The 25,179-nt window shown below is 38.1% G+C and overlaps 1 protein-coding gene across 1 annotated transcript in view; it reads left to right on the top strand.

The window, feature by feature from the left end:
* The window catches only part of F8 (coagulation factor VIII), a 136,825-nt gene that overhangs the window by 43,600 nt on the left and 68,046 nt on the right, over positions 1-25,179 (top strand). Inside the window, exons 10-12 of the mRNA XM_005700528.3 lie at positions 8,737-8,830; positions 12,448-12,662; positions 16,417-16,561. Coding sequence (XP_005700585.2) covers positions 8,737-8,830; positions 12,448-12,662; positions 16,417-16,561 — 454 coding nt within the window. The remainder of the gene's footprint in view (positions 1-8,736; positions 8,831-12,447; positions 12,663-16,416; positions 16,562-25,179) is intronic.

Below are 25,179 nucleotides of genomic sequence, written 5' to 3'. Positions count from 1 at the left end.
GCATCAGGTGGCCAAAGTATTGGAGTTTCAGCTTCAGCATCAGTCCTTACAATGAATATTCAGTACTGATCTCCTTTACGATGGACTGGTTGGGTCTCCTTGCAGTCTAAGGGACTCTCAAGAGTTTTCTCCAACACCATGGTTCAAAAGCATCAATTCTTCGATGCTCAGCTTTCATTATGGTCCAACTCTCACATCCGTACGTGAGTACTGAAAAAACCATAGCTTTGACTAGATGGACATTTGTTGGCAAAGTAATGTCTCCGCTTTTTAATATGCTGTCTAGGTTGGTCATAACTTTTCTGCCAAGGAGCAAGCGTCTTTTAATACTAAAAACTTATTGAAACTAATAAACAAACACAGCAAGGTTACGAGATACAAGATCAATATTAAAAAATAAGTTGTATTTCTTTATACTTCAATGAAAAATCTGCAAAGAAAATTAGGAAAGCTTTCATTCATGATAACATAAAAAGAATGAAATAACTTGGGGTAAATTTAACAAAAACGGCATAAGACTTGGACACTGAAAACTGAAAAATGTATTGTAAAAAAGCTGTAAAAATATGAAAAATATATTGTAAAAAATTATAAAGTGAAAAATGCAAAAATTGTTACTGAGATAATTTTTAAATATCTAAATAAATGGATAAACATATAATATTTATAGATTGAAAGAGTCACTTTTAAGGCTCTTCCAAATTTATCTATAGATCTAATTAAATCCCTATCAAAATCCCAACTGTCTGTTTTTGCAGAAATTGACAAGCTGATCCTAAAATACAGATGAAATTGTATAGCTCCCCTAATAGACAAATGAATCTTGGGGAAAAAGAAAAAACAAAGTTTGAGGACTCACACTTCAATTTCAAAACTTACCACAAAGCTATAGTAATCATGAAAGAGTGGTACCGGCATAAGGTTAGATATGTAGATCAATGGAAAACAATTGAGAGTCCAGAAATAAACCTACGTATCTATGGAGACTCTACGTTTTATTGAAGTATAGTTGATTTACAATGTTAAGATATGTTAATTTCAGTATAGCGATTCAGTGTTTTTGCATATTATACTCCATTATAGGTTATCACAAATATTGGGCATAATTTCCTGTTGTTGTGTTAAGTCACCAAGTTGTATCCAATGTTTCGTGACCCCAGGGACTGTAGCACACCAGGCTTCCCTGTCCTTCAAAATCTCCTGAGGTTTGCCTTAGCTTATGTCCATTGAGTCAGTGATGCCATCCAACCATCTCATCCTATGTCATCCTCTTCCTTTCCTGCCTTCAATCCTTCCCAGCATCAGGGTCTTTTCTAATCAATTGGCTCTTCTTATCAGGTGGCCAAACTATTGGAGCTTCAGCTTCAGCATCAGTCCTTCCAATGAATATTCAGGACTGATTTCCTTTAAGATTGACTGGTTTGATTTTCTTGCAGTCCAAGGGACTCTCAAGTGTCTTCTCTAACACCACAGTTCAAAAGCATCAATTCTCCGGCACTCAGCTTTCATTATGGTCCAACTCTCACATCCATACATAACTACTGGAAAAACCATAGCTTTGGCTATACAGGCCTTTGTCAGCAAAGTAATATCTCTGCTTTTTAATATGCTGTCTGGGTTGGTCATAACTTTTCTTCCAAGGGGCAAGCGTCTTTTAATTTTGGGGCTGCATTCACCATCTGCAGTGATTTTGGAGCCCAGGAAAATAAAGTCTGTCACTGTTTCCATTGTTTCCCCATCTATTTGCCATGAAGTGATGGTACTAGATGCCATGATCTTAGTTTTTGTAATATTTAGTTTTAAACTGGCTTTTTCACTCTCCTTCTTCACCCTCATCAAGAGTTTCTTTAGTTCCTCCTTATTTTCTGCCTTTAGAGTGATATACAGTAAATCTTTGTTGCTTATTTGGTGTTATGTATCATACTTTTTATCTGTTAATCCCGTTTAATCCCCCTCCCCTCTCCTTCCCTTTTGATAACTTTAAGCTAGTTTTCTATGAGTGAGTCTGTTTCTGTTTTGTAAATACATTCATTTGTGTCATATTTTATATTCCACATTTAAGTGATAAATGGTATTTGTCTTTGTCTGATTTACTTTATTTAGTACAATAATCTCTGGGTTCATCCCTGTTGCTGCAAATGGCATTATTTCATTCTTTTTTACAGCTGAGAAATATTACATGAGCCTGGTTCTGAGAAAAATTGAAGGCAAAAGGAGAAAGGGGCGACAGAGGATCAGATGGTTAGATGACATCACTGACTCAATGGACATGAGTTTGAACCAATTCTAGGAGGTAGTGGAGGACAAAGGAGCCTGGTGTGCTACAGTCCATGGGTCCCAAAGAGTCGGACATGATTTAGTGACTGAACAGCAACAATATTGCATGGTATATATGTACTACATCTTTTTTATCCATTCATCTGTCGATGGACATTTGGGTTGTTTCCATGCCTTGGGTTTTGTAAATAGTGCTGCAAAGAACATTACAGTGCATGTATCTTTTAAAATTAAAGTTTTCATCTTTTCTCGATATATGCCCAAGAATGGGGTTGCTATATCATATGGTAGCTCTACTTTTAGTTTTTTAAAGGAACTTCCAAACTGTTTTTTATAGTGGCTGCACCAATGTACATTCCCACCAACAGTGTAAGAAGTGACCGTTTGACTTTTTACAAATGTCCCAAGACCATTAATTTAATGGGGAAAGAATACTGGGACAACTGGATACCTACATGCAGAAGAAAGAGATTTGACCCCTTCTTCATACCATATGCAAATTTAAAGTAGATCAAAGATATAAATGTAAGAGCTAAAACGATGAAACCCTTAGAAGAAAATACAGGAGTAAATGTTTGTAACCTTGGATTACACAATGGTTTCTTAGGTATGACATCAAAAGCAACAAGCAAAAAAAAAAAGATAAAAGATTGGAGTTCATCACAATTTAAAACTTCTGTGCCTCAAAGACACCAACCCAAAAGTGAAAAGACAACTGATGGAATAGGAGAAAATAATTACAAATCATATATCTGATGAAAAGAATAGTATCCAGAACATATAAAGGACTTTTATAGCTCAATAATAAAAAGGCAAATAATCCAACTAAAAAATAATAATCCTGGGTCCTTTAGGATTTGTATAGACATTTCTCCAAAGATGATGTATAAAGAAGTGACCAAAAAGCACATGAAAAGATGCTGAACATTATTAGCTTTGGAAAGGAAAGGATTAGTTGCTCAGTCATGTCCAACTGTTTGAGGCCCCATGGACTGTAGCCCACCAGACTCCCCTGTCCATGGGATTCTCCAGGCAAGAATACTGGAGTGAGTTATCATTTCCTCCTCCAGGGGATCTTCCCCACCCAGGGATCAAACCTGGCTCTCCCACATTGCAGGCAGATTCCTTACCATCTGAGCCACCAGGGAAGCCCATTAGCTATTGGGGGAATGCAAATCAAAATCGCTGGTGACTTAGATGGTAAAGAATCTGCCTGCAATGCAGGAGACTTGGGTTCAATCCCTGGGTGGGGAAGATCCCTTGGAGAAGGGAATGGCTACCTACTCCAGTATTCTTGCCTGGGGAATTCCATGGACAGAGGAGCCTGGTGGGCTACAGTCCATGGAGTCACAAAGAGTCAGACACGACTGAGTGACTAACACTTGCACTTTTTCAGAATAGCTATAATCAGCAAGGCAGATAATAGCAAACATTGGTGAGGACATAGGGAAATTGGAAGTCTCATAAACTCTGATGGGAAAGAGTTACATCCAGTCTGAGATTTACAGCCACTTTGAAAAACAGTTTGGCCATTCCTCAGAACATTAAAAATGGAGTTACCCTGTGACTCAGCAATTCCTTCTAGGCGTATATTCAAGAAAGATGAAAATAAAAGTCCACACAAAGACTTGTATGTGAATGTTCACAGCAGCACTATTCCTAATAGCCCCAAATTGGAAGCCATTCAAATGTTCACCAATTGGTGAATGAATAAACAAAATGTAGTATACCCATATAATTGGAATGCTAGTCAGCAATTAAAAGAAGTACTCATACATGATACAACATGGATAAAACTCAAAGTATTATGATAAATTAAAGAAGCCAAGCAAAAAAAGACTTACATGATTTAATTTATGTGAAATATCTAGGAAAGGCCTATTTGTAGGGCAGAAAGCACATTAGCAACTCTGGACTCCAACTTTGGGTGTTCCGCTAAACAAGTCAGAAAGTGCCTCACCTTTGAAGACCCAGCATCAGAAGTCACACAGCATTTTATGGCATAATCAGAGTCAAAGCCAACCGGGAATCAAGGAGAGGGAAAATTTGGCCTATCTCTGATGGGAGGAATGTCAAAGAATTTCAGAACCATATTCTAAAACTGCAACATAAACTCATAGCCTATTTCTCAAAAGCAACAAAGGAAGCCAGAAGACACTGAAGTCACGTCTTGAATGTGTTGCAAGAAAATCTCTATTAACCTAGCAAGGATCACCATTTTATTGGTGATTTATCCCAATATTCAAGGGATATATAATTTATATTCAAATTTTTGTTTATTTATTTATGTCTTCACTGCGTTTTACTCTGGCTTTCTGGTGCTTTGCTCTGGCTTTCTCTAATTGCAGCAAGCAGGGACTACTCTTTGTTGTTGTACATGGGCTTTTCATTTTGGTGGCTTCTCTTCTTGCAGAGCGCAGGCTTTAGTAGTTGTGGTACACATGTTGTGGACATGTGTGGTACATGTGTTGCCCTGCAGCATGTGGAATCTTGCCAGACCAGGGAGAGAACCCATGTACCCTGCATTGTCAGGCAGATTCTTAACCATTGGACCACCAGGGAAGTCCTACGTTAAAATTTTAAATGTCGAGTATCAGAGAAAAGTAAAGACCCACCAGCACCTATAGGCTAGCACAACCTTAGTTGTCAACCTGACCAGGACAGTATAAGAAAGGAAAATTAAAGTTACAGACCAATTGTATTACAAACATGGATTCAAAAAATCCTAAACAAAAGTTAATAAACCCAGTGGTGCAATATATAAAAACAATTGCAAATATATTGTGATCTAATTGATTTATCTGAGGAGTACTAGATGAATTTAGTGCTTTTGAACTTGGTGTTGGAGAAGGCTCTTGAGAGCCCCTTGGACTGCAAGGAGATCCAACCAGTCCATCCTAAAAGAGATCAGTCCTGAATATTCACGGGAAGGACTGATGCTAAAGCTGAAACGCCAATACTTTGGCCACCTGATGCGAAGAGCTGACTCATTTGAAAAGACACTGAAGAGCTGACTCATTGGAAAAGACCCTTATGCTGGGAAAGATTGAGGGCAAGAGGAGAAGGGGACAACAGAGGATGAGGTGGTTGGATGGCATCATCAACTTGATGGACATGAGTTTGAGCAAGCTTTGGATATAGTGAAGGACAGGGAAGCCTGGTGTGCTGCAGTCCATGTGGTCGCAAAGAGTTGGACGCAACTGAGCGACTGAACAACAAGATGAATTTAACTTTAGAAAATCAAATATGGTAATCTACTACAGTAACACATAAAAAGGTAAAATATCATTTAATAATCTCATTAGTTTCATACAAATATTTGTGAAAATTCAAAATCTGTTCCTAATAAAAAGTCATAGGAAATTGTGATTGCAAGAGACGTCCTAATCCTGATAAAGCTCTACAGAAAATCTATAGTCACCATCATACTTGGTGATGAAACTCAGAAATCCTTGTTTAATATCAAGATAAGAAACAGTTAACAGGTATCACCACCTTTATTTAATATTCTACTAGAGATCCTGGCCAATATCCTTAGGAGAAAAAGATAAAGTTTTAAGGTTGGAAAGGAATAAACAAAACCATTATTATTTGTGTGTGTGCTAAGTCACTCAGTCATTTCTGACTCTTTTTGACCCCATAGACCATATCCCACCAGGCTCCTCTGTCCATGGGATTCTCCAGGCAAGGATACTGGAGTGGGTTGCCATTTCCTCCTCTAGGGGATCTTTGCGACCGAGGGATCAAACCCATGTCTCTTACGTCTGTCTCCTGCATTGGCAGGCGGATTCTTTACCACTAGAGCCATCTTGGAAGCCCCAGGTTATTATTTGAAGATTAAGTAAATGAATGACTTTACTAATGATAGTGGGAGCTGTATTTGTCACTGTTGGAGAGGGTATGACTATGACCATGTGAAGTCCCTCAGTCGTGTCCAACTCTGCAACACCATGGACTGTAACCGACCAGGCTCCTCTGTCCATGGGATTTTACAGGCAAGAGTACTGGAGTGGGTGGCCATTTCCTTCTCCAGGGGATCTTCCTGACTCAGGAATCAAACCCGAGTCTCCCGCATTGCAGGCAGACGCTTTACCACCTGCGCCACCAGGGAAGCCACCAGGGAGAGGGTAATTATAAATAAAAAGAAAAGGCTAGAATAAATCATGTGATACTGGATTAGAGTTGGAGACATTACTATAGGTTCATGTTTGCCTATAGAGACAGATGGATACATACAGAAATAATTACATATGTGCACATATATTTGAATTAGTATATTTCCTCCTAAGAGGTCCTGGGAACAGCGACACCCCAGTAGCAATGAGCACACCCAGATCTTGGTTTCTAATTACCATTCTCTAGTGAAAGGAACCAAAGCCCGTTGGAGAAGGGATGATTCTAGTGCCGGGCCAGGGAAGATACAAGATGAGCCTGGAGCATCTTGTGGTTTCAGAAAGGAAGAAAGTGCTCAAAAAAATGAAAGAATGCGAATAATGTCAAATGAATACAGGAGCTTCTAATGGCCAAACTGGAAGAATATAACCAATCAAATAAGTAAAGTAGTGGTGGAGTATACCTTAAATTATAAAATAAATATGCATGAGTCTATATTGATGATAATAAATGATTGAAAAATAAATAAATGGAAGAGTAGGGGCAAATCTCACATAAGAATTCCAGATCAATTATGTAGCTCTGTGATCTATTTTTCTGAATTTTTGTGCAAGGTTAGGTCTGCATCTAGATTCTTTTTCCTCCCCTCCTTTCTCCTCCTCTTCTTCTTCCTGCCTGTGGATGTCTACTTGTTCCAGCCCCATTTGTTGAAAAAACCTTCTTTGCCCCATTTGATTGTCTTTGGTTCTTTGTCAAAGATCAATGGACTGTACTTGTGTGGATCTAATTCTGGGTTCTCTTTTCTATTCCAAAAGGAAGGTTTTAAAATGGCACTTCAAAAATAAAATAAAATAAAATAAAATGGCACTTCATTATGTACTAGTACACAGGAGAAGATGTTGTCGTCATTAGATAAGACTTGATTTTAACAGGAGAAAATATGGTCATATATGCATCTAGGTTGGTAGACTTGAGGGTGAGAGGATGAGGAATTTCTTTTCTGAATGCGTCTCTCTTCTCAGTGAAAAAAGAAGTACCTGAGCATGAGGATCGGGAAGCAAAATGTAGCTTAGTAAGTGGGAAGATTAATTTCTAAGAAAACATAATAGAATAGCTAGGTAGTTTGAGCATCTGTTTGAGATTTTTGATCATTAATTTATCATTAATAATGATATTACATTAATTAATATATAATTATGTTTAGTGCTCTTGAACTATGGTGTTGGAGAAGACTCTTGAGAGTCCCTTGGACAGCAAGGAGATCCAACCAGCCCATCCTAAAGGAAATCAGTCCTGAATGTTCATTGGAAGGACTGACACTGAAGCTGAAACTCCAATACTTTGGCCACCTGATGGGAAGAGCTGACTCATTAGAAAAAAACCCTGATGCTGGGAAAGATTGAAGGCGGGAGGAGAAGGGAATGACAGAGGATGAGATGGTTGGATGGCATCACTGACACAATGGACATGAGTTTGAGTAAACTCTGGGAGTTGGTGATGGACAGGGAGGCCTGGCATGCTTCAGTCCATGGCGCCACAAAGAGTCAGACACAACTGAGTGACTGAACTGAACTGAATATATATAGTTGATTAATTTAATTATATAAGTTAATTAATTAATTAAATCACACAGAGCTGTGTGATTTTTCTCCTACATCATTCTGCTGCTTAGGGGCAGGCAAGGAACAGGTTGTCAGTGGGCTTTTCCCAAATGAGTGAGTGTAAGATAAGCCTGCAAATAGAAGTGTTTTTGTTTTTTTTTTTCCTAATCATCTCACGCAACCTCAGTATAGAGCCTGGTTGATAAGTTCAGGGTGCTTAATGATGCTCCCATGTTATCACTCTTCTATTCTTCGTCTCTTTTGGAAAGCTCAGGCAGTCATATGATGCCAGCTGCCATCTTTGCTTAATGCTCTAATCAACTGTGCCCCTGGTCCTGCCTGCTCATCCAGTGAAGATTTTAACACTTGAACCACTATTTTCCTCTCCACTATAGGAAACTCATTGCCCAAATTGTGCAAAAGACTGAAGGGAAGCAGTGCCCTCAGCAGACATCCAGATTTCAAGTACTAGTGTCAGAAGCTACAAGGAATTCTTCCTGAAGCAACTAAAATAATTTTAAATAAATGAATTTTAAATAATTTAAAATAAATGAGCCTTTAGTGAAAAACCTAAGTAGCTATCTGAGCAATTTTACCAAAAGAACACATATTTTGAGCTTTATCTAGGCTCAAATCCCTATACTGTAGATACAAGGCAGCTTTTATTTTCTGGAGACAGGCCACATTTTGCTTCTTGATCCTAATTGTCTTAGTGCTCAACCTTATATCTCATTTATACTTTCAGATTATATTTAAGAATCAAGCAAGCCGGCCATATAACATCTACCCTCATGGAATCACTGATGTCAGTCCTTTGCACTCAGGGAGATTTCCAAAAGGTAAGCTTTACCTCAACTTTCTAGGTCTTACTTACCTGTAGATACAGATGAGGACAGAGCCTCAACAACAACAACTACAATCATGCACATGTATCACCCCATCCTTAATTCTCTTAAGTTTTGTTTTATTTAAAAATATGCCTTCATTTTACTTTTACTCTTTTATTTGTAAAATAATTATTAATTTTTTATTACAAATTATGTATTTGTAAAATAATTATTTAATTATTTTATGAATTATTTATTTGCTTGGCTGTGCTGGGTCTTCATTGCTCCCTGCAGGCTTTCTCTAGTTGCAGAGAGCGAGCTACTCTAGTTGTGGTGTGTGGGCTTCTCACTGCAGTGGCTTCTCTTGTTGCAGAGCATGGGCTCTAGGGCACATGGGCTCAGTAGTTGGGATGCAGGGGCTTAGTTGCTCCATGGCATGTGGAATCTTCCAGGGACCAGGGATCGAATCTGTGTCCCCTGCATTGGCAGGTGGATTCTTAACCACTGGACCACCAGGGAAGTCCTTGCCTTCACTTTGGAAGGATACTTTTGCTGGACATAGAATTCTGGGTTGGAAAGCCTTCATTTTTAAGCATTTCTGCTTTAGATTTTTGGCAGTTACCTCTGTATCTCAAAAAAAATCATTTATTTGCTACTCCTTTGTTTAACAACTTTATATATTTATATAAAGTTATTTATATAAATATATATTTATAGTTACAACATTATATATTTAATTTTGTGTTAAATAAGGATTTAGCATTATACGTCTTCCTATTCCAGTTGTTTTAGACTTTTATCACTGTTTTAGTTCCTCAATTGGCAGAACGTTAATAATATGCTGAATACCTACTTTTTATATCTTTATGATATTACACTAAGAGTACTAACAACTGTTCCCTTTGTTATTTCCTCTCATCTATTCTTCCATTTCTCAACTGCTACCAGCCATACCTTTACTTTTATAAAACTAAAACTGATAACATTTACATTTTGTTCTTTAATTTTAAATAACTCCTTGCTTTTTCTATATATTTATTTTAAACTTTCAAAGTCAAAACCCAGCATTTATATTATTGTAGTATGTGTTTCTTATTATAATATGAGTTTACTGCAGAACTAGGTGGTGTGCTATGGTTATTCTTTTGTCTACAGTTCCAATGATTTTACTGTTACAGTCAAATGGATTATCCTTCTTTATTCTCTACCAGTAGTTCAAAATCATGGTGAATTTTAGCTTGCAGTATATTGAAGTGAAGTTGCTCAGTCGTGTCTGATGCTTTACAACCCTATGGACTGTAGCCTACCAGGCTCCTCCGTCTGTGGGATTTTCCAGGCAAGAGTATTGGGGTGGGTTGCCATTTCTTTCTCCAGAGGATCTTTCTGACCCAGGTATAACCGAGGTCTCCCACATTGTAGGCAAACGCTTTACTGACCGAGTCACCAGGGATGTCTCAATATATGCAGTATATTAAGACCATGTTAATCTTATATATTTTACGTTTGTATTCCTGAAGAAAGACTTTCCTTTATCAAGAGAAAAAATATATGACTTTTCACCATATCCCTTAGGTCTTCCAGCTTCTTAATCATGCTATTTATTAGTATCTGATCATTTTTTCTTCTAAAGATGTTCTTGTTGTTCACCAGCTTACTGTTCCAATATGGATGATATGCTTGCTAGGCCTGCTACAAAGCTGCCATCTCTGGATTTCTTTATTTGGACTTGTAGGCTAGTGCCTCTCTTAGCTTGTACATTTCTGGATTGTTATTGTTATTTCTTTTGTTTTTCTGGAAGTAGATCTTCAATATACTTCTGAGTGCATTTAGTATACAGGGGATAAACTCTATGAGTCCTTCAGTATGATATGATGGATAGCTAGTCTGGTTGTAAATAACTTTCAATCCTCTGTTTTCTAATCCTCATGGTTGCTGGTCAAAATTCAAATGCAAAATTGATTTGCATTCCTTTAAGGGAGAAGGGCACACAAACAGAATTCTGGGTAGATATTGAATGTGTACGCTGAAATTTGGGGGCATCCACAAATCTAGTGCCTAGTAACTTGCTTTTTATGTGGAGAACTCTGCAGAAGAGAGGATAAGAGTGAGGTAGCTTGCTCTTCCTGTTTGATCTCCCAAGGATGCATGTTTTTGTTTTGTTTTGTTTTGTTTTCTGTAAGAAGTAGATATGGCTGCAAGTAGCTGACTTTGTCTCTTTTTGAAGATACCCTGTCTGAGAAGGCAGTGTGGGTGAAGCCAGAAATAATAGGCTTTTGGATATATCACTGGGGTGTAACCAGAGCTGGTTGAGGAGAGGAGGGCTACCAAAGAATAGGTGAAATAAGCCTCTCTCATGGCATGGAAGTGCCCAGTGCTGGGGTTCCTGATGGTCACTCCAAGGAAAGGATATGCCTCCCATAAGAGAAGACCATCATTCAGGCACCTGGCACACAAAAAGCGTTGGTGACCAAACTGCAGAGAAAGTACTCACACAGCAGGATATATTAAGAAACAATCTTATTTTCCCTTTCCTCTAATACACACCTACCCTCACTCCCTATTATATATGTTTAGGTTATAGACTAGATACTCAGGTATTAAACATATTCAAAAGTGAGTTTTGATTATGAAAATCAGACAGTCCTTGTTCTGAGGACCCATTAGCCCAACAGTTCAGGTCAGTCACTCAGTCGTATCTGACTCTTTGCAACCCCATGAACCACAGCACACCAGGCCTCCCAGTTCATCACCAACTCCCAGAGTTTACCCAAACTCATGTCCATTGTGTCAGTGATGCCATCCAACCATCTCATCCTCTGTCGTCCCCTTCACCTCCTGCCCTCAATCTTTTCCAGCATCAGGGTCTTTTCCAATGAGTCAGCTCTTCGCATCAGGTGGCCAAAGTGTAGGAGTTTCAGCTTCAGTGTCAGTCCTTCCAATGAACATTCAGGACTGATGTCCTTTAGGATGGACTGGTTGGATCTCCTTGCAGTCCAAGGGACTCGCAAGAGTCTTCTCCAACACCACAGTTCAAAAGCATCAATTCTTTTGTGCTCAGCCTTCTTTATAGTCCAACTCTCACATACATACATGACCATTGGCAAAACCATAGCCTTGACTAGACAGACCTTTGTTGACAGTAGCCCAACAGCATATTTCAATTACTGCTTCCATTCCTCACAGACATCAGATGCCACAAGTCTTGATACCACATGTGAGTTAAAACTTCATTGCCCAGTCCTGTGGCATCAATTCAGGCCAATCTGGCTTTGATGTGTCTTTCTTTTTATGGCACTTGAGTTTTTTTTTCTTTCCTCCTTGATGCATTTTCAGTTATACATTTAAAATCTTTCAAAATATCATCTATTATTTCTTTGTATTTGTCAGAGTGTGGAGACCTGCCCATTTCAACTCAAACTAACATGCTAGCAGAAATTTCCTGTATCTATTTTTATTATAAAAAGTTGCATGAATCTTAAACTTATAAAAGGTGGCAAATTTAGTTTTCGCTTACTGGGAAACTTCATATGTACATATAAATTGGTAGAGCCATTGCAATAATGACATAATTACCAATATATGTCTTGTTATACTTCTAATCAAGCTATTTTGGGGTTGGGTGTGGGTAGGTGTGAAACATTTGAAAGACATGCCAATTCTGCCAGGAGAAGTGTTCAAGTATAAATGGACAGTGACTGTAGAAGATGGGCCAACTAAATCAGATCCTCGGTGTCTGACCCGATATTACTCGAGTTTCATTAACTTAGAGAAAGATCTAGCTTCAGGACTCATTGGCCCCCTCCTCATCTGTTACAAAGAATCTGTAGATCAAAGAGGAAACCAGGTGAGTTTATCTTTTTTCCAAGTGCTGAGTCTGAAGCTGAAATAGAATGAAGAGGCATATGCATTTCCAAGTAATATCTCCTATATTCTGCTGTCAGTGGATGTTAGCCTAAAGCCTGCAGAAAATATAGGAGTCTGCAATATTGAGCAGTAAAAGAAGTGAGCTGGATTTATGATAGCTTTTATTGACTTCGGTGTAATAAACTTGCCTGCTGGATGGACAGGACAGCCTGGGCCCTAGATTATTTCTATAACACTCATTCTTAGCCTAAAATTTCTCTCTCAAAGTGATCTTGCCCATTTTTATATGATCAGTTACCACCTACTTTTAGATTACTTTTAGATTACCTGCAAATCTGTATGACTGCCTAGACGTCTCCCCTGGATATCTCATTGTGATTGACTCAAAACACCTCTAAATGAACACATCTAGCATAGTGCATGGCATTTAGTAGTAAAACAAATATTTGTTGAGCAAAAATGAAGTGAAGTGGAAGTCACTCAGTCGTGTCCAACTCTTTGTGACAACATGGATTTCATGTAATTCTCCAGGCCAGAATACTGAAGTAAGTACCCTTTCCCTTCTCCAGGGGATCTTCCCAACCCAGGGATCGAACTCAGGTCTCCTGAATTGCAGGCAGATTCTTTACCAACTGGGCTATTAGGGAAGCCTGAGTAAAATTGAGGAAACATATAAAATACTTCAGAATATGCTTAGAATTTCGACCACTTCTGCTGTTTTAGAAAAATAAACTTAAATACTCTGAATTTAATAAGCTTCAGTTCAGTTCAGTCACTCAATCACGTCTGACTGTTTGTGACCTCATGGACTATGGCATGCCAGGCCTCCTGTCCATCACTAACTCCCGGAGCTTACTCAAACTCATGTCCATCGAGTTGGTGATGCCATCCAACCATCTCATCCTCTGTCGTCCCCTTCTCCTCCTGCCTTCAATCTTTCCCAGCATCAGGGTCTTTTCAAATGAGTCAGTTCTTCACATCAGGTGGCCAAAGTTTTGGAGTTTCAGCTTCAGCATCAGTCCCTCCAATGAATATTCAGAACTGATTTCCTTTAGGATGAACTGGTTGGCTCTCCTTGCAGTCCAAGGGACTCTCAAGAGTCTTCTCCAACACCACAGTTCAAAAGCATCAATTCTCTGGCACTCAGCTTTCTTTATAGTCCAACTCTCACATCCATACATGACCACTGGAAAAACCATAGCCTTGACTAGATGGACTTCTGTTGGCAAAGTAATGTCTCTGCTTTTTAACATGCTGTCTAGGTTGGTCATACCTTTTCTTCCAAGTAGCATGTATCTTTCAATAAGCTTAATTCTTCAAAATAATTCATTGCCATATTGCTGAGGCTTGACTGTGTGTCTGTTTGGTTATTTATGATATATAGGATTCCTTCTAGTCTGAAAAGGTCAGTCTTCATTCCAATCCAAAGAAAGGCAATGCCAAAGAATGTTCAAACTACTGCACAATTGCACTCATCTCACACACTAGCAAAGTAATGCTCAAAATTCTCCAAGCAAGGCTTCAAAAGTATGTGAACTGAGAACTTCCAGATGCTCAAGCTGGATTTAGAAAGGGCAGAGGAAACAGAGATCAAATTGCCAACAGCCGTTGGATCATAGAAAAAGCAAGAGAATCCTGGAAAAACATCTACTTCGTTTTTATTGACTATGCCAAAGCTTTTGACTGTGTGGATCACAACAAACTGTGGCAAACTCTTTGAGAGATGGGAATACCAGATGATCTTACCTGCATCCTGAGAAATCTGTATGCAGGTCAAGAAGCAACAGTTAGAACTGGACATGGAACACCAGACTGGCTCCAAATTTGTCAAGGCTGTATGTTGTCACCCTGCTCATTTAACTTATATGCAGAGTACATCATGAGAAACGCTGGGGTGGATGAAGCACAAGATGGAATCAAGATTGCCAGGAGAAATATCAATAATGTCAGATATGCAAATGATACCACCCTAATGGCAGAAAGGGAAGAAGAACTAAAGAGCCTCTTGGGAGGGAGGTGGGAGGGGGGTTCATGTTTGGGAACGCATGTAAAAATTAAAGATTTTAAAATTTAAAAAAATAAAAAAATAATAATAATAATAATAAAAAAAGAGCCTCTTGATGAAGTTGAAAGAGGAGAGTGAAAAAGCTGGCTGAAAACTCAAAATTCAAAAAACTAAGATCTTGGCATCGAGTCCTATCACTTCATGGCAAATAGATGGGAAAAAAGTAGAAACAGTGGCAGACTCTATTTTCTTATGCTCCAAAATCACAGCAGATGGTGACTGCAGCCATGAAATTAGAAGACGCTTGCTCCTTGGAAGAAAGGCTATGACCAACCTAGACAGCATATTAAAAAGCAGAGACATTACTTTGCCAACAAAGGCCTGTCTAGTCAAAGCTATGGTTTTTCCAGTAGTAATGCATGGATGTGAGAGTTGAACCATAAAGAAAGCTGAGTGCCAGAGAATTGATGCTTTTGAACTGTGGTTCAAAGAAGAAGACTCTTGAGAGTCCCTTGGACTGCAAGGAGATCCAATCAGTCCATCTTAACAGAAATTAGTCCTGAATATTCATTGGAAAGACTGAGGCTGAAACTGAAACTCAAATACTCTGGCGACTTGATGCAAAGAACTGACTCATTTGAAAAGACCCAGATGCTGGGAAAGATTGAAGGCAGGAGGAGAAGGGGACGACAGAGGATGAGATGGTTGGATGGCATCACCAACTTGATGGACATGAGTTTGAGTAAACTCTGGTAGTTGGTGATGGACCGGGAAGCCTGATGTGCTGCAGTCCATGGGGTTACAAAGAGTCGGACACGACTGAGCAACTGAACTGACTGACTAGTCTGAAAACATTTCATGAACTTTAATACAGATAAAACATTTGGCACACAAACCCAGAGCGGCATACATTTGGACAAGTACCTTTCCTAACTAATTTTTGCTGATTATAGTTTTCCCATCAGTTTTTGGAAGAGGATGGAAACATACCTATATTTTCCTATCTTTTCCCCTCAGCATTTTCATTTCTGTAGTAAGGAGTATACAAAATGAAATTTATATGTGTTAGTGAAGTTTATACATTAAATCTTAACAGATTTAATTAGCAAGCGACAGCTTGTAACTTTGGTTCAGATACAAACAGCTCCTCTCGAAAAAAAACTTTAAAATTTGTAAACATAAAACTTAAAAGTATTTGTGTTAGTAAACATTTATGATTCATCTTAACTTTGTTATTTAAATTTATGTTTTCTATTTTTAATTTTTTATAGTTAGCTTTGTGGAAGGACAGTTGCTAGATAAAAGTTTAGGAAGACATTCATCTTACTTGATTTGACTAAATTGTTTAAGAAAGACCTTGAATAATCACTTGGGTCTTTAAAGAGTGAAAATCCTCTAATCTGAACATGGAGAGAATGAGGCTACAGACTCCATGAAAAGTATCAGCCAGCATATGACCTTGGGTCCAGAAGAAACTAAGTTTAATGGGTCCAGTCACCTCTTGCCCTGAGGACACATTTGCTTTAAACATACATTCACTGCTCATAGCATCCACTCCCACTCCTAGGCCCTGGGACATGCCATAATAGTGACCCTTGGGGAAAAATGGCATTGATCCAGAGGATTATGGATGTATCATACATGCCATCACTTCTATCACAGGCTGCTAATTTCTACCTGATAATACTAGTAACATTTCTTTCTTTCTTTCAATGCATGTAATTAACAGATGATGTCAGACAAGAGAAATGTCATCCTGTTTTCTGTATTTGATGAAAATAAAAGTTGGTACCTCACAGAGAATATTCAGCGCTTCCTCCCCAGTGGAGTACAGCCCCAGGATCCAGAGTTCCAAGTCTCCAATGTCATGCACAGTAAGTGATCCAGCATTTGAGTCCAAAGTGTAATGGATAAAGGGAAGTTGAAACTGCCAAATAGATGTGCAGTTAATGCATTACTTTACCTGCCCCACAAGAGTCATATTTCCTTAAAATTATTATATATGAGCATGTGCAATTTTATATAAATGCATAAATATGATCACATAATGCATATATATTTTCTTTTAGCAGGCATCAAATATCTAGAGAAGTTTATTTTAAAGGATAAATTAAATAAGACATACAATTTTCATTTGCCCAAACATACTTACACCTTAATATGAAATGTACTCAATCAGTAAATTATACATGAAATACAAAGGAAATATGCAATTTTATGTATACATATAGCTGGTAAAACAGTTGCCAGCTGTAACAGTCAAATTAATCAAGACATTGTACATGAAAAAAATGCAACATCTTTTTTCCAGCTTTATTGTATACATTTTAAGTGTAAAACATGATCTTTTATACATATTTTTGGCGTCCTCTTCCCTTTTATCTGCTCAACTTCTTCCATCATATACCTTTACACTAACCATTTTGTGTTCAGGTAGCCCAGTTCAGTTCAGTTCAGTTCAGTCGCTCAGTCGTGTCCAACTCTTTGCAACCCCATGAATTGCAGCACGCCAGGCCTCCCTGTCCATCACCAACTCCCAGAGTTCACTCAAACTCACGTCCATCAAGTCAGTGATGGCATCCAGCCATCTCACCCTCTGTCGTCCCCTTCCCCTCCTGCCCCCAATCCCTCCCAGCATCAGAGTCTTTTCCAATAAGTCAACTCTTCACATGAGGTGGCCAAAGTACTGGAGTTTCAGCCTCAGCATCATTCCCTCCAAAGAATACCCAGGGCTGAACTCCTTTAGAATGGACTGGTTGGATCTCCTTGCAGGCCAAGGGACTCTCAGGAGTCTTCTCCAACACCACAGTTCAAAAGCATCAGTTCTTCGGTGCTCAGCTTTCTTCACAGTCCAACTCTCACATCCATACATGGCCACTGGAAAAACCATAGCCCCATGTTTAAACATATTTTTCCATGATTGTATAATCATATATAAACACATATATATTGTATTAGTCTGCTAGGCTTGCCATAACAAAATCTCACAAACTGGGTGTCTTCAACAGGAGATATTTATTTCCTCAGAATTCTAGAGACTCAAAGTCTAAGATCAAGGAGTCAACAAGATTGGTTTCTTCTTATAAGGAAAGTTGTAGACAGACATGTGCACATACAGAGGAAAGACCATCTACCAGCCAAGGAGGGGGACTCAGAAGAAACTTAATGATCTCATTTTAAAGAGTTACCTGTCTAAAGATGCTATCTCTCAATGCAGACCCATTCAGATGTACTAGGAATTAGAACTTCACAATAAGAATTTGGGTGGGAGCACATATGTGTATGTGTTTATACATTCACATAAGTCAGAATGGTCAAAAATATGAAAATATTCCAATCTCACTATAGAGAAATGCAAAATAGAATACCATCATGATAACACTTTATACCTATCGGACTGGCAAAATTATAATACAATTATTACTAGTGGTTGTTGTTAGTCACTCAGTCATGTCTGACTCTTTGTGACCCTATGGACAGTAGCCTGCCAGGCTCCTCTGTCCATGGGGTTCTCCAGGCAAGAAAACTGGAGTGGGTTGCCATTCCCTTCTCCAGGGGATCTTCCTGACCCAGGGATTGAACCTGGGTCTCCTACATTGCTGGCAGATTCTTTACCATTTGAGCCACCAGGGAAGCCCTATTACTAGTGGGCTTGTGAGTAAAAGAATACTATCATACAATGCTAGTGCATAACTACCACAGTCTTTTTGAAACCGATCTGATTGAAGCCATTTAAACCGAAAATATGTGCCTTCTGAAGTTCTGGTTCTGATTAAAATGGAATCACCCTGTCTATCCTACTCGATTTTTCCTTAATAGCATGCATTGAGCAGCTGTCTGAAAACCCTGAAAAGTAGTCGGCAGCAGGTAAATTAGGGAAGGAAATTAGAAAGATTTAAAAGCATGCAGATTGGAAGTAAAGGAATAAAACTGAATATGACATGATTATCTACATTGAAAATCTCCAGATATCCACATAAAAAGCCCTTAGAACTGAGTTTAGTCTAATTGCAGAATACAAAGCTGGCACATAAATTTCTATATAACAATAGCCTAGTAGTGAAAACTTAAATTACAAAAATACAATCAGCAACGATATGCCAATAAAATGGACAACTTGGAAGAAATGGAAAAATTCTTAGATAAGTACAACTTTCCAAAACTGAACCAGGAAGAAATAGAAAGTCTGAACAGACCCATCACAAGCACAGAAATTGAAACTGTAATCAGAAATCTTCCAGCAAACAAAAGCCCAGGATCAGATGGCTTCACAGGTGAATTCTACCAGAAACTGAGAGAAGAGCTAACACCTATCCTACTCAAACTCTTCCAGAAAATTGCAGAGGAAGGTAAACTTCCAAACTCATTCTATCAGGCCACCATCACCCTAATGCCAAAACTGAACAAAGATGCCACAAAACAAGAAAACTATAGGCCAATATCACTGATGAACATAGATACAAAACTCCTTAACAAAATTCTAGCAAACAGAATGCAACAACATATTAAAAAGACCAAGTGGGCTTTATCCCAGGGATGCAAGGATTCTTCAATATCCACAAATCAATCAATGTAATACACCACATTAACAAATTGAAAGATTAAAACCATATGATTATCTCAATAGATGCAGAGAAAGCCTTTGACAAAATTCAACATCCATTTATAATAAAAACCCTCCAGAAAGCAGGAATAGAAGGAACATTCCTCAACATAATAAAAGCTATATATGACAAACCCACAGCAAACATTATCCTCAATGGTGAAAAATTGAAAGCATGTCCCCTAAAGTCAGGAACAAGACAAGGGTGCCCACTCTCACCACTACTGTTCAACATAGTTTTGGAAGTTTTGGCCACAGCAATCAGAGCAGAAGAAAGAAATAAAAGGAATCCAAATTGGAAAAGAAGAAGTAATACTCTCACTGTTTGCAGATGACATGATCCTCTACATAAAAAACACTAGAGACTCCACCAGAAAATTACTATAGCTAATCAATGAATATAGTAAAGTTGCAGGATATAAAATCAACACACAAAAATCCCTTGCATTCCTATACACTAATAATGAGAAAATAGAGAAATTAAGGAAACAATTCCATTCATCATTGCAACAAAAAGAATAAAATACTTAGGAATATATTTACCTAAAGAAACTAAAGACCTATATATAGAAAACTATAAAACACTGGTGAAAGGAATAAAAGAGGACACTAATAGATGGAGAAATATACCTTGTTCATGGATCAGAAGAATCAATATAGTGCAATCTATAGATTCAATGCAATCCCTATCAAGCTACCAACGATATTTTTCACAGAGCTAGAACAAATAATTACACAATTTGTATGGAAATACAAAAAACTTCGAATAGCCAAAGCAATCTTGAGAAAGAAGAATGGAACTGGAGGAATCAACCTGCCTGACTTCAGGCTCTACTACAAAGCCACAGTCATCAAGATATTATGGTGCTGGCACAAAGACAGAAATATAGATCAGTGGAACAAAATAGAAAGCCCAGAGATAAATCCATGCACCTATGGACACCTTATCTTTGACAAAGGAGGCAAGAATATACAATGTATTAAAGACAATCTCTTTAACAAGTGGTGCTGGGAAAACTGGTCAACCACTTGTAAAAGAATGAAACTGGAACACTTTCTAACACCATACACAGAAATAAACTCAAAAAGGATCAAAGATCTAAACACAAGACCAGAAACCATAAAACTCCTAGAGGAGAACATAGGCAAAACACTCTTCGACATAAATCACAGCAGGATCCTCTATGACCCGCCTCCCAGAATATTAGAAATAAAAGCAAAAATAAACAAATGGGACCTAATTAAAATTAAAAGCTTCTGCACAACAAAGGAAACTATAAGCAAGGTGAAAAGACAGCCTTCAGAATGGGAGAAAATAATAGCAAATGAAGCAACTGACAAACAACTAATCTCAAAAATATACAAGCAACTCCTGCAGCTCAATTCCAGAAAAATAAACGGCCCAATCAAAAAATGGGCCAAAGTATTAACCAGACATTTCTCCAAAGAAGACATACAGATGGCTAACAAACACATGAAAAGATGCTCAACATCACTCATTATCAGAGAAATGCAAATAAAAAGCACAATGAGGTACCATTTCATGCCAGTCAGAATGGCTGCTATCCAAAAGTCTACAAGCAATAAATGCTGGAGAGAGTGTGGACAAAAGGGAACTCTCTTACACTGTTGGTGGGAATGCAAACTAGTGCAGCCACTATGGAGAACAGTGTGGAGATTCCTTAAAAAACTGGACATAGAAGTGCCATATGACCCAGTAATCCCACTGCTGAGCATACATACCGAGGAAACCAGAATTGAAAGAGACACATGTACCCCAATGTTCATCACAGCACTGTTTATAATAGCCAGGCTGAGGAAGCAACCTAGATGTCCATCAGCAGATGAATGGATAAGAAAGCTGTGGCACATATACACAATGGAGTATTACTCAGCCATTAAAAAGAATATATTTGAATCAGTTCTAATGAGGTGGGTGAAACCAGAGCCCATTATACAGAGTGAAGTAAGCCAGAAAGAAAAACACCAATACAGTATGCTAACCCATATATATGGAATTTAGAAAGATGGTAACGATAACCCTGTATGCAAGACAGCAAAAGAGACACAGATGTATAGAACAGTCTTTTGGACTCTGTGGGAGAGGGCGAGGGTGGGATGATTTGGGAGAATGGCATTGAAACATGTATATTATCATATATGAAACGAATTGCCAGTCCAAGTTTGATGCATGATACAGGGTGCTCGGGGCTGGTGCACTGGGATGACCCAGAGGGATGGTATGGGAGGGAGGTGGGAAGGGGGTTCAGAATGGGGAACACATGTACACCCATGGCAGATTCATGTCAATGTATGTCAAAACCAATACAATATTGTAAAGTAATTATCCTCCAATTAAAGTAAATAAATTTATATTAAAAATAATAATACCATTTATAATGCCTCAAAAAATGAAATACTTGGGCCAAAATCTAACAAAATGTGCAGGATCTGTACACTGAAAATTACAAAACACTGATGAAAGAAATTTTAAAAAACCTAAATAAGTGGAGTGACATACAACATTCACAGATTGGAAGACTCAATGAAGTGAAGATGTCATCTGTTCCCAAACTGATTTATAGATTTAATGCAATTCCAATAAAATCCCATGATGATATTTTTTGTTGGTAGGGAAAAGTATGTTATAAAATTCATATGGAAATGCAAAGGCACAGGAATAGCCAAAACAATTTTGGAAAAGAAAAATCAAGTTGGAGGACTCATATTATATTATCTGGTTTTAAGACTTACACTTCCCTGGTAGCTCAGCTGGTAAAGAATCCACCTGCAGTGCAGGAGACCCAGGTTCAATTCCTGGGTCGGGAATTTCCCCTGGAGAATAGATAAGCTACCCACCTCAGTATTCTTGGGCTTCCCTTGTGGCTCAGATCGCAAAGAATCTGCCTGCAATGCAGGAGACCTAGGTTCAATCCCTGGGTTGGGAATATCCCCTGGAGTAGGGCATGGCAACCCACTCCAGTATTCTTGCCTGGAGAATCCCAGTGGACAGAGGAGCTTGGGGGGCTACAGTCCATGGGGTTGCAAAGAGTCAGACACAACTGAGCGACTAAGTGCAGCATAGCACATTAAGCTACAGTAACCAAGATAGCATTGTATTCATACAGTTGGATGATATAGAATGTATAGTGCAGAAATAGACCCACACACATGCAGCTAACTGATTTTTGATGAAGATGGAAATGCAATTCAATGGAAAAAGGTTAGTCTTTTCAACAAATAGTGTTGGAACAGTTAGTCACCCATATAAAAAAAGATGAAGCTCAACCTAAATCTCACACTTAAAGATTAACTCAAAATGGATCATAGATCTAAGTGCATAATGTAAAACCACAAATTGTAAAGCAAAATAAAGTAAAAATAAAAATTAAAAAATAGAAGGAAATTTTCATGACCTGGAGTTAGGCAAAGGGTTCTGATAAATAACACCAAAGTAAAAATTCATAGAAGGAAAAACCTGATAAATTGAATTTCATCCAAAAGGATAAATTGTTCTACATAAGATACTGTTAAAGACAATGAAATGACAAGCCACAGATTGGTAGAAAATATTTTCTAATCCCATATACATATCTAAACTCTCAGACTCAGCAGTAAGAAAACAAACCCCTAAAAATGGATAAAAGATTTGAATAAATACATTACCAGAAAAGATATATGGAAGGCACATGAAAAAGTTACTCAACATCATTGACCATTAAGGAAATGCATATTAAAACTACAGTGAGATACCACTCCAGGGCTATTTTAACAGCTAAAATAAACCAAAATGGATAACATTAAATATACTGGCAAGAGTGTAGAGCAAAAGGAATCCTCATGCATGTACAATCAGGTAGTCACTCTGGAAGACAGTTTGGAAATGCAAATCAAAATCACAATGAAATATCACCTCACATTCATTAGAATGCCTGTTTGAAAAGATAACAAGTGTTGGCAAGGATGTGCAGAAATGGAGACCCTTGTACACTGTTGGTGGGAATAGAAGTTGGTACCACCATTATGAAAAGCAGTCTGGAGATTGTTCTCAAATGTAAAGATAGAACTATCATTGCTGTTGTTGTTTAGTCATTCAGTCATGTCCAACTCTTTGCAACCCCACGAACTACAGCATATGCTGCCAGGCTTCCCTGTCCTTCACAATCTTCCAGGGTTTGCTCAAACTCATATCCATTGAATCAGTGATGCCATCCAACCATCTCATCCTCTGTTGTCCCCTTCTCCTCCCCGTCTTCAATCTTTCCCAGCATCAGGGTCTTTTCTAATGAGTCAGCTCTTCATATCAAGTGGCCAAAGTATTGGAGCTTCAGCTTCAGCCTCAGTCCTTCCAGTGAATATTCAGGGTTGATTTCCTTTAGGATGGACTGGTTGGATCTAACACCACAGTTCAAAAGCATCAGTTCTTGGGCACTCAGCTTTCTTTATAATCAAACTCTCACATCTATACATGACTACTGGAAAAACCATAGCCTTGACTAGATGGACTTTGTTGGCAAAGTAATGTCTCTGCTTTTTAATATGCTGTCTACTTTGGTCATAACTTTCCTTCCAAGGAGTAAGCATCTTTTAATTACATGGCTGCAGTCACCATCTGCAGTGATTTTGGAGCCCCCAAAATATAAAGTCTGTCACTGTTTCCACTTTTTCCCTATTTGCCATGAAGTGATGAGACCAGATGCCATGATCTTATTTTTTTGAATATTGAGCTTTAAGCCAACTTTTTCACTCTCCTCTTTCACCTTCATCAAGAGGCTCTTTACTTCCTCTTTGCTTTCTGCCACTAGGGTGGTATCATCTGCATATCTGAGGTTATTGATATTTCTCCCGGCAAGCTTGATTCCAGCTTGTGCTTCATCCAGCCCAGCATTTCTCATGATGTACTCTGCATATATGGGGAGTTTATTCTATCTGCATGGGATTTATATGTGTTGTCTAATTTTGTATTTCCTTTTTTCTAAATTTTAAGTTTCTTCTTCTTAATTTTTTGATCCATTAAGTGCTTTTAAATTCTAATTTTTCTTTACTATTTTGGAAGTTCTACACACTTCTGTTTTCATTGTTGGAGGGGACTTGCCTTTGAAATTTTACCCATTATACACAGAATGTTGTTTTTTGTTTTGTTTTGTTTCCAGCATTATTAATATAAATTGGTCATACAACATTGTATTAAATGTTAAGGTGTACACTGTGTCTTCTTCATACACTTATATACAGCAAAATGATTTGATTTCCACAATGATTTTAGCTAACACCTCCAGCAGATCACATAATTGCCATTTGTTTTTTTGTGATGAGAACAGTTCAGATCTAATCTCTTAGCAACTTTCAAGTATATAAAATACCAAATCACCGGAAATTTTTCCTCTTATATAGCTGGAAGTTTGTACCCTTTGACCAACACCAACCCATTTCCCCAACACATACCCCAGCCCCTCATAACCACAATTCTCTTCTCTATTTCTGAGCTCATCTTTTTTTACGTTCTACATGTAAGTGGAATCATAAAGTAATTCTCTTTCTCTGACGTTTCATGGAGGTTCACATTTGATTTGTAATGTTGAGCATCTTTTCCTGTACCTGTTGATCATCGGTATGTCTTCTTTGGGAAAATAAAGTCTATTCAGTTCCCCTGCCCATTTTTAAAATCTAATTGATTGTGTGTGTTTGTTTTCCTACTGAATTATATGAGTTCTTTATATATTTTGCGTATTAACCCCTTATCAGATATATGATTTACAAATATTTTCTCCCATTCCATAGGTTGCCTTTTTATTGTGTTGGCTGTTCTTTTTTTGTGAAGATTTTTAGTTGGAAATAGTCCCACTTATTAATTTTTGCTTTTGTTGCTTGTGCTTTTGGTGTCATATC

Source organism: Capra hircus, unplaced genomic scaffold, assembly GCF_001704415.2.
Source record: "Capra hircus breed San Clemente unplaced genomic scaffold, ASM170441v1, whole genome shotgun sequence".
NCBI classification, from domain to species: domain Eukaryota; kingdom Metazoa; phylum Chordata; class Mammalia; order Artiodactyla; family Bovidae; genus Capra; species Capra hircus.
Note: the sequence above shows the minus strand (reverse complement) of the source record. Positions and strands in the feature narration are given on the sequence as shown.